Source organism: Morone saxatilis, unplaced genomic scaffold (genome assembly GCF_004916995.1).
Source record: "Morone saxatilis isolate NCDOM2014 unplaced genomic scaffold, NCSU_SB_2.0 Contig10, whole genome shotgun sequence".
Taxonomy (NCBI): domain Eukaryota; kingdom Metazoa; phylum Chordata; class Actinopteri; family Moronidae; genus Morone; species Morone saxatilis.
This window is the reverse complement of record NW_023339652.1, coordinates 5,006,107-5,019,175: the sequence shown is the minus strand read 5'-3', so window position 1 is coordinate 5,019,175 and position 13,069 is coordinate 5,006,107. Positions and strand designations below refer to the sequence as shown.

Sequence of the window (13,069 nt, the reverse complement as noted above, 5' to 3'; positions counted from 1 at the left end):
CTCCTCCTCCCTTTTACTTTGAAATCCATCGTTTCAATTTAAAGATGCCTCTAATCCATGAAAAGCTAACGTATTGTTATATATATATATATATATATATATAAAAAAGATGACTATAAAAAGGATTTGGTACGGTGACCTGTAACCATGGCAACAAATACCGGTAGTCCGGGAAACTCTACGCTCTGTTACAATTACTGATGTCCCCTCCACTCTGATATTGTGATAAAATACATGTTTCCCAGGATTATTTGATTTAAAAGTGTATAGTTTTGTGTTGCTTTCATTATGCTGCAGATGGATTTTAGGCTCTTTTTCACTATCCCTGCCCTCCCATCACTAACTGTAGGCTGAGAGACGTCTTCAATCAAGAATTTAGTTAGCTCCTCTGACATTTATTCCATATATTTTATGCAACACATTTGGAATACAAAAAGGGGATTTCTGTTACATTGCTCACAATCACCACCAACAGTGTTTAACTGATCCTCCAGCAGCACCGTTGGTTTTATTAATGCCACTGACTCAAGATTTCATGACACTGGCAAAATAATACAGCGTTTAATGGATATTGGCAATGTAATATCAGTTACAGTTCATATGGAGGCAACCTTTTTCTCATATATGTGCCTTTTAAAAGCTGAAGCATAAGAAAAACAGACAATGGACTTGTGTTGCTAGATGCCAGGATTGGGTTTCAATATAAGGACTCTGATTTGCAACATAATCTGCAACAGTACAGTATAATTGGGATCTGTCTATACAAATGATCACATACGGAAAAAGCTTGCTATTTGGGTATTGAAGTAATTATTGCAATTTCGATTTATTCATTATTTGATCTGATTTGATTCTTACAATCACAACTACCAGGGCTGTGCAGAGAGCGTGGGTGTGAGAGAGTTATTTCATAAAATGCTCGGCTTGTTATTGTGAGGTTAAATCAAAGTAAACCATCAGTGAACTGCAGTATCAGTATCTCTTCTCTGTAGATATCAGTGCCTCATTGTTTTCTCATCAGCTCCATACATCAGCTGCGAGTGAACACATCTGAATCAGAGAGATGGCCCCGCTCTTTCATCAACAACATCAAACCCCTCCTCCTCCTCCATGTCACCTTCACCCCATAATCCCTCTCTGGTGTGTCAGACACCAAAATGTCAGGTGGCTGATTACATGGTGGTGTACATGACTGAGGCACAAGCAAGTGTAGAGGGGCTGAGGAGGGACAACTTCTCCCTTCTTGTATTACTTCTGGAGTGTCCACATCAGGCGGTGGACCAACACCGCTGACCTCAGAAGTGATGAACTCATTGGAGGCAGGTGTTGAAGCACCATCTGCTGGGATTCTGCATCTCTCTGTGACTTGAATAGATGGAGTTTCAAGTTGGTCCAAATGTCTGCTGGAGGATGCAGCAGCGTACGAAAATCTCTCCACATTTCTTTTTCTGATTGAGGTCGTCTGTCTCTTCGGTGTGTCTGAGTACTGTGCACTTGAAACCGTCCTTTTGATTCGGCATGATCCCCGTGGTTGATTTCCTGCGTCAGACACAACAGTACACTCTGTAGCTTTCTTGGCGCGTGTACCTTTTGCTTGATTAGCCTGGTCTCTTGACCTTGTCTGAAATGTTAATGAGGGGAATTTGCACACACTGTTTTTCCTGGACAGCTGGCTGCAGCTGTCGAGGATGCTTGTGGACGAGTGGCATTTTCTCCTCCCTCGTCTCACTGGAGGTGCAGCTGCAAGTGAACCGTCGAACTGTGGGCTGACCTAAGAGATTAAAAGTACAGTAATAACCTGAGTCACATATAACACATAGGAAGGTCAGGTTGATCTGCAGAGCCTTTAAGCTACAATATTATATTCAGTGACATACTCAGGGACACTTCAGCAGTGTGTTTGCATGCAATGTCTGCAACCACAGGGTCATGTTGCACCCCAATGGCGCTCATATGAATCAACAACTTACCCAGGAATGAAGAGCTGAGCTGTTGTGTGCTTGTGTCTCGGTGAAGAACTCTTTAGGGTTGAGCGCTGCTCGGACTTCAGGCACATTTTGGAGTCTGGCTCCACACAAAGTCCGCTCCAGGAACAGCAGGGGAGGCTTCTCTGTCTTTATGGCTTTACGTGGCATTAATAGAAATCATTCCCGAAGATCCTATAGTTGAAACAAAGCACCACTAAATCAGTATGTTCAAATATCTGACTGTTACTGTTCCCACACGCAGATTACTGTTTACGGCTCAATGTCCACAGTCAGCTGTTTACCTTTGAACGTTTTCATTCGTAGATACAAACCCGATATTATACATACCTTAATGTGATACTAAGCATAAGTGATGGCCACCATTGCAAACAATAAATAAATGCATAAACAGTTAGTAATTCCTCTTAAATTGTCCACTATACACTTTTTTTTCGTCGCCTTGTCACTTATTATTTCCCGGTTTCCACCATCGTCGTCTCTGATTGGTTTGTTTCCATCGTGGTCTTTTCTTACGGCTCCTATTGGTGGACTCGTGACCACGTGATCAAAGTGACGGAGGCAGCACCCGCAGCGCCAAAATTCAAAAACCGTTTCTGAATAGACCCGACGGCATGTAAATAACGCTAAATGGAAGAATATAACACATATCATGGATCTTTTGAGTTGCTGTCGAAAGTGAATCGAGTGTGGCAACTACTAGTAGGAGTCCAGCCGAGCGGAATTGCCTGAAATATTACAATAATATGAAGGTTTGGCTCTTATTTAGCTTTGTTGCTCGTTACAATAGAGTAGCCTGCTGGCTAAGTCAGCTAACTTAGCTTAGCTTCCAACCATGAAAGAAGTGAAAGAAAGCTGTAACGTTATTCAGACTCGCCAGGTGCCACAGTTAACCTGTATTTTCTTCAGATGTTTCCTCCAAATAATCTTCATTTCGTAGCTCGATGCTACATGTGTGTGTCAAATCGCTGTCAGACTGAACTCAATTTAAAAAATATTGAATTATACTGTATTCATAGCGTATTCTTAAAACGCACATCGGTATAAATCATTTGAACTGTTTCATCAGTAATTTAAAACATGTATTTTTATTCGGCACACCTAACATTAACAATGGACCGCTTGTTTTAATACAGTTTTCAAATCAAGTAACTTGCACCGCTTCTTGTTGCCACACTAGCTGTTAGCTGCTTGACAACAGTTACGTTAGAAACTATGAATTCATTCAACTTTTGGCTGTTTGCCAGGAAATAAACGTTACACCAACTGCAAACACGTTAACGACTGTTGTTCTAGAAGGCAATGAGTCGCCAGGAAACATAACCAACTGAAAATAGGCTGCTAAACTGAGCGACTTAAAAAAAACAACGGACACACGGATTTTGATTATTAACATACAGCGCCAGTCCCGCCAGTGTATAGTAAGTTATATTCTGACTGGTATTTGATGTGAGTTGTTTCTCTTCGTTTCAGTCTAAATCGATTAACGTTGTTGGCATACGGAAGAACGGTGTGAATGCAGCCTTTTGGTAACTGTTAGCACCAACTGTCTTGGCATTGACTTTACACTCTCTGCCAAGTGAACTTTAATCTACTGGTAATTCAAGTTACACAGGCAGGGATAAAACTTTCTTTCAGTGTTTTGCATGCTTTAAAACAATCTACTTATTTGTCTTTGTTATATTATTTTTTTTTTTACAGAATACCAGTGAACACCAAGGAGTATTTTCAATGATTTGATGACCATGAGACGGAGCCCAAGGAGACCCCTGATCCTCAGAAGAAGAAAGTTGCCCTTTCAGCAAAATGATCCACCAGCAGCTGAATCCCAAAGCCAGTCTGGTGCATCAGGCTCCAAAGAACCCTCTGAATCCGCTGCCGGTCAGTGCTTCCCCGATGGGGTCCGCATTATGGATCACCCTTCCATGTCTGACACACAGGTGGTCGTCATTCCCAAAACGGCAGACCTCCAGAGTGTTATCGGGGCCCTCACTGCGAAAGGCAAAGAGTGTGGGGTCCAGGGGCCAAACAAGTTCATCCTACTGAGTGAGAACGGCAGCCGTGACAATGGCTCTTTTTGTCAGCCTGCTGCTGAAGGGGATGACACCTCGTCCAGTGCAGTTGGACAACCAGTGAAAACAGAAACTATGCAGTCTCCGGATGCTAAACCCCTCACTGGAATTAAAATATGTATGTTGTTTTTTTTTTTTTTCACTGACTTTGTAAGCTATCTTTAATCCTTGCTTTGTTTAAAACAATAATAACTTCTGCTTTTCTTAATTAGTGAACAAGGATCTGGATGGGGGTCCTTTAGATGACAGTCTCACCAATATTCAGTGGCTGGGCAGAATGAGCACATGTGCCTTGGAACCAGATCCTGACAAGCAGACTTCCAACAAGGAGAACCAAGTCCTAAATTCACAGACTTTTCAGGTCAGCTGCTCTTTCTCGTCACCTCGGTGTGATAGATGTGAATAGTGCGTGTGTGAAGGGAACACTGATCTCAGCATGTCCCCTTAACACCATCCTTTAACTAGTTGGTCCCACTATAAAGTAACATCAGTGTGTTTTACAATGAATCTCCATGTTTTTGGGATTGCAGAAAACAATTTGCTGCTACAGTTGAAATTATTTAATTAATAGGGTTAAGGTTAAATTAATAGTTTGGATTGTCTGATTTTAATTTGAGGGTATTTGTAGATAATTACAGTAAATAAATGCGAATAACGTAGCAGCTCAAAAAAACTCATCAAGCTGCAAGATCTAATTTTTCTGTAGCACATTTCATACCCAAAGTGCTTTACGGAGTCCACTCCATAAGTCTCAAACTCCTTTTGTTAAAAATGGTGCTGTTTATCTGGGCAGACTTTCTGTTGACACTTTTTACATTCATAAACCTGATTGTAGTCCAATTTAAGATGTGTCCGTGCATAAGGATTTAGTAGAAACCCTGGCTATGTTTAAATAGATCTAAAATAATCTGTATCATTTAATACACGTGCCATGTATTTAAGTTTCTTTTTCTGTGTTCCTTCTTTCTCTCCTTGTTTCTAACACAGACACAAAATACACACATCAGTTCAGAATCTGTTCAACAACCTGTGTCAGAGAGGCCACCTTATTCCTACATGGCCATGATCCAGTTTGCAATCAACAGTCGGAATACCAGGAGGATGACACTGAGAGAGATTTACATGTGGATTGAGGACCACTTCCCTTACTTCAGAGAGGTGGCCAAACCAGGATGGAAGGTACTTTAGAGCTGAAAATAAAAATGTATCATCTGTGGACGCACATTATTCAGCAAATAGCATTAACATATTTGAGTATCACTGACTGAAACGCAAGTTTTTGTTTTGTTTTGTTGCAGAACTCCATCCGCCATAACCTCTCTCTACACGACATGTTCATTCGCGAGACGTCACCAGATGGTAAAGTTTCTTTCTGGACTATCCGGCCGGAAGCCAACCGATGCCTCACTCTTGATCAGGTGTACAAGGTGATTACAACTGACCTTTTTTGTCCATCGTGTAAAGGGAAACCTTGTGTCACATGATATAAAAGCTGAAAGATATATTCTAGGAGATGCTTAACTTCCCTTTTATATCATTTCCAGCCTATTCCAGCCATGTTTTGTATACCCAGAGAAGCTGCAGTGCTTTCAAATTAATTTTGGACTCCTGTTTTCCAATCTTAATGGTTTTCTTGCCTCTCACTCCACATCTGTCTCGACAGCCTGGTTGTGACCCCATGACTGCTCCTGTTCCGGTGCCAATGCTTTTATTACCCCACCAAGTAAGATGGATTTACCTTTCTTTCAGTTCTCTAGGAACAGTCTTCATCTCTGCAGTCAGACAGAAGAAAGCAGAAAAGGGACAGAAAGTCAGAAGATTTGCTCTTTCATTTGCCTTTTTTCGTCACCAGGAGGTCTAGGGAAATCGTTTTGTTGCAGGAGGAGATGATATGAACAGCAGAGAGGCTGAAGTCACACTGAAAGACTAGTCTGCTTTGACACTGTCCAACAAAGAATGTGTACACACAGAAATGTTCCTCCATAAAGTGTAGGGGAAGTTTTAAGTGTCTAACTTTGACATTTTTGTCTGTTCTAGCTTGACAAACCCTAAAGCAATGGAGAGAACGCAGGTTGTCACTGTGGTGTAGTCAGGAATGACAGAGCACAGTAAGGCCACTGAGGCAGAACACTTCTCTGTGATGTGATGTGATTTTTATATTTTTCACAGCAACAAAAGAGGATGCTTCCTGATGCAAGAAAAACTCCAACTGGCTCTGGTGAGTTAACAGAGGTGGAAGGAGTTAAATGGGGAAAGAATGCAAATGTTTTTTTGTTTTGTTTTTAAGTTTAAAACTCTGCTCTGACTTGTCTTTTGTACGTTCAGAGAGAAGGATGAAACCTCTTCTCCCCCGAACCGATTCCTACTTGGTTCCGATCCAGCTCCCCGTCGCCTCCTCCGTCTATCTGCCATCCTCATCGGCCCAGTTTCCCTCTTCCTGCTCGCAGCAGAAACACAACACTTCACGGGGAACAAAGAGAGTGCGGATAGCTCCTAAGGTAAAGACTTTGTCATGCATTGTATGCAAATGCACACTGTTGTCATGTGGTATCAGCTTTGCTAAGTCTGGCTAGATTTGACCATGAACAAGGACCCAAAGACACAGTTACTGGTAGAATTGTAAAGTCCATGATTGTATGTCTGACAGGTGACACAAAGTGACATCCCAGCCGTGGTAATGTATCCTCAGAAGAACAAAGACCTCAAGGAGAAGGTGAAGGACGAGCCGGAGTGTATTCCAATTAAATGCGAGACTCCTAAATCCCTTCCGAAGAGACAAGCCAGCAGCTCTCGCCGTAAACAACGCCTGGTTCACTCTCTGCACGAGGAGCCTGTGCTCCTCTGCCCCGATAATACGTTCTTTGACTCTGGCGTGGCCTCCGACGCTTCAACTTTCCAGGACATGCGAGACAGTGAGCTGGACGAGCACCAGCACGAGCAGCGCAGCCCCGATCGGGACTTAGCCTTTAAGACCCCCATAAAAAGCAGCAGCCACCTGACCTCTTCCACACCCAGCAAGCCCCCCTCTGTCTTGTCTGAACCCTGGAAAGTGACCCCTGTGGGCAAAGGGAACCAAAATGTTCTGGACTTCAGCCCCATTCGCACGCCAGGTGGTCCCGCAGTCACGCCGCGGCACGACTACACCACCTTCAGCTTCAACAGCACTCCCTTTAAAGACTGGCCTCTGTTTAGCTCCCCCAGAGAGCTGCTCACATCAGCTCCCCCCAGAGTGACGGGACCTACAGACTCTCCCATGGAGTGCCTCAAAAGCAGCTGCTCCAGAGAGCTGCTTCAGGCGGGAGGCGCCACACCCGCTAACCGCTCCATCACGGAGGGCCTAGTGCTGGATACAATGAATGACAGCCTGAGCAAGATACTAGTGGACATTAGCTTCTCTGGTCTGGATGATGAGGACTTGGGAATGGCCAATATCAGCTGGTCCGAGTTCATCCCTCAATTAAAGTAGTTTGTTTTTTTAAAAACACTATGGGGGGAGGGGGACCACACAGACACAACAAAGCAGATGCAAATGTGTGAAAAATGATAAAATATTTGAAACATTAATAAACTGTACACCAAAATCTTAGGAAATTGTCAGAATTGGTTCACGGAGACTATAGCAACTGGATTAAAAGGAACATCACATTGCTGATTTTATAGTGACTACATTTGCTCAGAGTGAGACAAGTAGATAGAGATCATAGATAATATAAGACTTATCACCAAGAATATGAAGTATACTCTTAGAATATCATCAATACTGAAGGCAATTAGTTTTTGCCAGTCAGAAGAAGTTGAGTTAATTGGCCAGGAGATAAATATTAGATGACCTGATTGGCGTATGGATTAAAGATAATATCCCTAATCTTTTGTCAGTGCTGTAGTCGTTCGATTGAACCGTTTGTAGCTTTAACGTTTAAAAATGTTTTGCTTGTTTTCTTTTGCATCTGCTTTGCTTTCCCCTGGATGTCTGCTGTTGGGAATAAAGTTTTAAAAGAAACAACAAAAAAACGAATGAATGACGGGGACACTTTAATATTAGTTACCAGGTCAAATCAGCTGCTCACTTGTCGTCCCTCTAATTGTTTCTCTCCACTTCAGGCTTACTTTTTCAATGCTTCCATCCCTCATTAACTGCCTTTATCACTTTTTTTTTTTTTTTTTTTTTTTTTCTATCTGTAAAACCTCCCATGTGGAAACTTAACACATGGTCCTGTTTTCTTTCATTTACCCAACCTGTAATCTCCATCTGTACTCTTGAAGGAATCGCTTAAGAGGAGAAATATATGTGTATATGTATGTTGATTTTGCACATTTTAATATATAAGTTAGCTTTTACATATGTAAATGGAAAGACTATATCGCCCGATAAGCCAGTGAGATGCTTCTTTTGCCATTCGCTTCAGGCAGACTCCTGGAATTTAGATTGTGATGCAGGATTGTTAGCAATAAACAATGACAAGGTAATACAAATAGCACTAACAGCAGTAGGACTGTCCCTGTACATTAATTGTAGAACTGTCTTCACATTTTGATTTTATTTCCTTACAGTAATTGTTCATCAGATTAAGGGCACTTTGTACTTGCAGAGAGAGACATTTTGCATGCAGTGACTCCTCATGTCAACAACATATTTTAAGAACAGTCTTTGGGAACAATTTGGGACTATTTTGTATCTATCTAGTGCAGATTGTCTTAGTTTTCAATAAAGACGCAAACTGCCTTTTTATTTTTCTGTGAGCACAAATGGAACATGGGGAAAGAGCTTTTGGTTCCAGGCAAAATATCTTTCGTCAGCACCATCTTTGGAGGATAGAATGGGAGTTAGACCCATCTTTGAAAATGCCACAAAATAATGTATGGCTTTAATAATTCCTTCAGGTTTGCGTGTGTGTCTTATAAGTGAGGTTTGGCATTGCAGGGAGTTGATATCTGTTTACAAAGGCTTGCAAGAGTGAAATGTGGTTTCTAGCAAACAGTGTTCAAAGCATGTGCCTTGTCCTGTTTTCTAAAGTTGGTGTTTTTGTGAATACAATAAATGTGTTGGTGTTGGTGCGTCATGTAGCGAAAAAAGGGGCTTTTATTCGGTCGTCTTTTTTTTTACCTTAAGAATACTTGTTGATTTGCTTCGCAGCTTACTTTGTGTAAATACACTTAGTGCAATTTCTACAACTTCACACCAGCTACATTACAGCAATGTAAGGTGGACTGTATCCGGAAAACTACATAGCAATGTTGCCTATTTTTATTTATATTTTAATAAAAGTTGAAAACATTTTATAGATTGTCTGATTCAAAAATGACTTTATTGGTTCTTACAGAACTTTGTAAAAAAATAAGATCTTGAGCAGAACTTCAGATCTTCATGAAGAATGATAACAACAGAGAAAAGTACCTCTTGTTCCAGCCTAAGCCCGATACACCAGCCTCTTAAAATTCATTTAGTATGAAACACTGATTTAAACTGTAAACATTAAAATGTTCTAGGACTTGTTCAGGTGATATCCAGGAAGTCTGTCAGTAGAAAGTGGTCTTCAGTATGTCTGGACTTCCTGTTGAGCCACTTCTAGAAGGATCTGTAGCTGCTTGCTGCAGTAGTCTGAGAATATGAAAGAGTTGAGAATCCTATTAATTTATGCCAAAGTTAGGATAAAATGCCCAGAGTGGCTTTTAGTAAGCCATGGGTTCATTTGAAGTTGGAAAAAAACGTAAAACTCTTAAGAAATGATAAGAGAACAGCTTTTGATATGACTCACTGAAGATGCGTCTCCATCTTTTGGGCAAGCGAAAGCGGTAGACCGTCACATAGTAAACTGGGACCCCGGTCAGTGTGAGAGCACAGCTTCGCCCTGTGTTCCAGGGGTCTGAGTACAGCGACAGACCCACGATGAAGAAGCAAACCACTGTGAAGGTGACAGCAATGGCCAGGGGCACCTTCAGGTTATTAAAAAGAGCAGAATAAAACAGCACAGTCAGTTTAGTGTACCGTAATATTGGAGAATGCTGTACACAATTAGACACAACAACCACCGACACACTAACCTTGAAAGGTCGTGGGTGGAGGGGGAAGCGATATCGATGGATGAGCATCCCCAAGGTTGCCAAGGCGATGAAGAACCAGCGAGCAAAGGAGGCAAAGTTGATGAGCTGGTAGATCTCTCCATTGATTAACATCAACACCACCAAAGGGTACTGGAGGCAGGTAGTGGAGAGTGAAGCACCTTTTTATTTGAACTCTATCATACATTTAGATCCCACTAGGAATGAGAATTAAGAACTGGTTCCCATTCAGAAACATTTGCTACAGTAAATGTAATTTACTGTATTGATTTCTTACCAATATATAATGAGAATTGTGATTATTGAATGCAAATGGAATCAATTTTCAATATTTTCATTGCATAGCTGACAGTTAACAGTGATAATGTCTCCATATGCTTTTTAGAAAGACAGACTGAAAACCCCCAGAGACCTAGTACTAATAATTTTGTTGACAGTTTTCTAAAAAGTGTTAAGGACAGAATAGATACAGATAACAACACTGAAAATGTAAAATGCTGTTTCCAGCTGATTAGAGATCCTCTGAAACATTTAGATCATGGAAGGCTAAACCTCCACCTAACAGCAGTTATAAAAACATTAAGAAGGAAACACTGTAAACATATGCTGTTTTATCTTTGTTATTGGTCCTTTTTCTGTCCATTCATGCAGTGACATAAATATAAAATAAAAACACTGTTGCTGGTCTAAGTGTGTGGAATGTACTTTACCAGCAACAGCACGGCAGGCAAAGGTGTTTGTCTGCGGATGTGAATCATGGAAAAGATTTGAGGCCAGTGGCCCTCCCTGGCTCCCACAAACAGCATCCTGCAACACAAACAAAGACTTACAACCAGGCCGGTAACAATCGTTCTTGAATGACAATAATAACCTTTCTGTGCCCAGATTACCTCGGTGACCCAAAGAAGCCACCGTTAAGCGCTCCAAGGCAGGATAGGGCCACAAGAATGGGAATCACAGATGCCATTCCCTGGAGAGCACGGTTCGCAAACGTCTGCACAGACACAGGGTTGTACATTTAAACATACAGTGCATCTCATTTCTTTTGGTTTTCCTTTTTAAATGCAGGGAGCACTGACCACAGCCACAGCGTCCGACAGCAGCAGCTCATCGGGGGTCATCATGGTGTAGTAGGCCACATTAACAAGCACATAAAAGACTGTGACTGTCACCATGGAGCAGATTATTGCCAGCGGGATGGTTCTGACAAGACAGGATACACACAGGGCATTATAATAGTATTTTCAAGGCAACGTGGCTTTTAAAAATAGGTTGACTGGAGAGCAGATGTAAAATACCTATTTGGGTTTATGACCTCTTCTGTGACAAAGTTCAGATAAAACCTAAAGGGAAAAGGAAAAGCCCGTACACACAGGCCCAGTTCAGATTGTTTTGTGTTTTTTTTAGCAAAGTAATAGGTCTTAATGTATCTTACCGCAACAGTATATTGATATATATGTCATAGAGAGGTCTAGTGTATGGTAAAAGAAGACAATACTGTAATAATGATTTGCTTACCATCCACCGTAAGCATACAGGCCATTATAGAAGGCCAGTGGCACCCTATCCAATGTTAATGAGTCGACCTCAAAACCATTCTGGAAATTCTCTGTTTTTCCTGAAAGAGAGAGAGAAAGCATTTGACACTGACCTAACAGTTGGAAAGCCATCTGTAGACTCAGGGGTAACAATCACACCCTCACACCTTTGCCCAGTGCGATGACACCAGGGACGATGATGAGGACCAGAGCAAAAATCTTAACGAAAGTCAAGGTGACCTGAGTGCGAGAGGCCATGGTCACACTCCAGCAGTTGACTGCCACGACAAACGCTGCAGGGACACAACGACAAACAACTGGTAAACAAAAAGTTTATGAGTCTTAACCTTGCACCGCATTAGCAGAGTAGTATAATGGTGTTGTGTATAAAAGGAGGAGGTGTAAAACCACTCACTCACTCCGAGGATGCTGACAAGTTTGATAAGCGCCGTGGGAGCAGCACAAGGTTCAAAGAACGGCTCCACCACATAGCGGCCAAAAGCCAGGGACACATAGGAAGCCACAGCTGGCCTGAAAATAGAAAAATATGATCATTATGTGGTGTGATTTGACTTAAGCCAGGACAAAAGGACAAAACTAACCAACCTGATGAATAAGAACTCAGCCCAAAGTCGTAAAAAGGCAGGCAGTGGCCCCAGTGTCTCCAGCAGATAAGTGTAGTGGCCTCCTGATTTTGTAAAACTGGTGCCCAGTTCAGCATAGCACAGGGCCCCTAATGGAGCAGAGAGCAGGCGAGGAAAAAACATATCAAATGTAATTCAAGTTTTGAGCATTAGTATTGGTAGTTGTCAAGTTTATAGACATTATTAGTATCCATGTTGGACTTATAAACATTATATAATGATATACAATGCAGTTTATGTCTTGCCATGGTAGCTGTGTTTCTCTTTAGATGATATTGTCAGGCTGCCGGCTGATCAGTACCACAAAATTTGGTAAAGATGTAGATTGCCATGAAATTTGGTTAAAATTAGGATAAAACCGAGTAACTTTTTTGATCCCCTGACCTTTCATCTAGCACCACCATTAAACATTTACTTTAAAATTGTACTTTGGTTTGTGACTAAATATCTGCAGAACTACTCACATTCCCATCAGCATCATGTGAAGGGTTGTGTTCAGTGGGAATTAACAAATGTTAGCATGCTAACATGCTAAGCTAACATTTTGAAGGTGGTAAAACAGTTTTACCTGCAAAACATCATTATGTTAGCATTGTCACTGTGAGCATGTTAGCATGCTGATAATAGTATTTAGCACAAAGTAAAGAGAGAGAACTGTTAGAATGGCTGTAGTCTTTGTCTTATTGTGTAATTTATATATATATATATATATATATATACATATGGCAAGCGTGATCCCCGTGGTAGTAGGAGCACTCGGGGCAGTGACC

The 13,069-nt window shown here is 41.5% G+C and overlaps 3 protein-coding genes across 3 annotated transcripts; 1 reads left to right on the top strand and 2 right to left on the bottom strand.

The window, feature by feature from the left end:
- Positions 1–539: 539 nt before the first annotated feature.
- Positions 540–2,454, bottom strand: rhno1 (RAD9-HUS1-RAD1 interacting nuclear orphan 1). Its single transcript, XM_035673106.1, has 3 exons — positions 2,316–2,454; positions 1,971–2,159; positions 540–1,771 (listed from the first exon to the last, which is right to left on the bottom strand). The coding sequence occupies exons 2-3, from the start codon at positions 2,133–2,135 to the stop codon at positions 1,031–1,033; spliced, it is 906 nt and encodes a 301-aa protein (XP_035528999.1). The 5' UTR covers positions 2,136–2,159; positions 2,316–2,454; the 3' UTR covers positions 540–1,030.
- A 135-nt stretch (positions 2,455–2,589) lies between these two features.
- On the top strand, positions 2,590–9,255 carry foxm1 (forkhead box M1). Its single transcript, XM_035673184.1, has 9 exons — positions 2,590–2,737; positions 3,687–4,175; positions 4,270–4,418; positions 5,045–5,236; positions 5,356–5,484; positions 5,721–5,780; positions 6,227–6,275; positions 6,383–6,555; positions 6,705–9,255. The coding sequence occupies exons 2-9, from the start codon at positions 3,725–3,727 to the stop codon at positions 7,521–7,523; spliced, it is 2,022 nt and encodes a 673-aa protein (XP_035529077.1). The 5' UTR covers positions 2,590–2,737; positions 3,687–3,724; the 3' UTR covers positions 7,524–9,255.
- Positions 9,256–9,345: 90 nt separating this feature from the next.
- si:ch73-352p4.8 (cystine/glutamate transporter) lies at positions 9,346–12,388 on the bottom strand (the record flags this gene model as incomplete). The annotated part of the gene is given in 11 exon segments (XM_035676856.1): positions 9,346–9,656; positions 9,814–9,991; positions 10,100–10,249; positions 10,828–10,924; positions 11,008–11,111; positions 11,197–11,320; positions 11,416–11,460; positions 11,636–11,735; positions 11,823–11,948; positions 12,071–12,186; positions 12,262–12,388. Coding segments are annotated over 11 exon segments (1,232 nt in total), but the record flags the coding sequence as incomplete, so codon positions are not given.
- Between the last annotated feature and the right edge of the window lie 681 nt (positions 12,389–13,069).

Coding starts and splice junctions, on each gene's coding strand:
- rhno1 (XM_035673106.1), bottom strand. CDS start 2,135: ATGCCACGTAAAGCCATAAAGACAGAGAAGCCTCCCCTGCTGTTCCTG. Junction 1,772..1,970: donor GCTCAGCTCTTCATTCCTGG/GTAAGTTGTTGA, acceptor TTAATCTCTTAG/GTCAGCCCACAGTTCGACGG.
- foxm1 (XM_035673184.1), top strand. CDS start 3,725: ATGACCATGAGACGGAGCCCAAGGAGACCCCTGATCCTCAGAAGAAGA. Junction 5,237..5,355: donor TGGCCAAACCAGGATGGAAG/GTACTTTAGAGC, acceptor GTTTTGTTGCAG/AACTCCATCCGCCATAACCT. Junction 5,781..6,226: donor TGCTTTTATTACCCCACCAA/GTAAGATGGATT, acceptor TATTTTTCACAG/CAACAAAAGAGGATGCTTCC.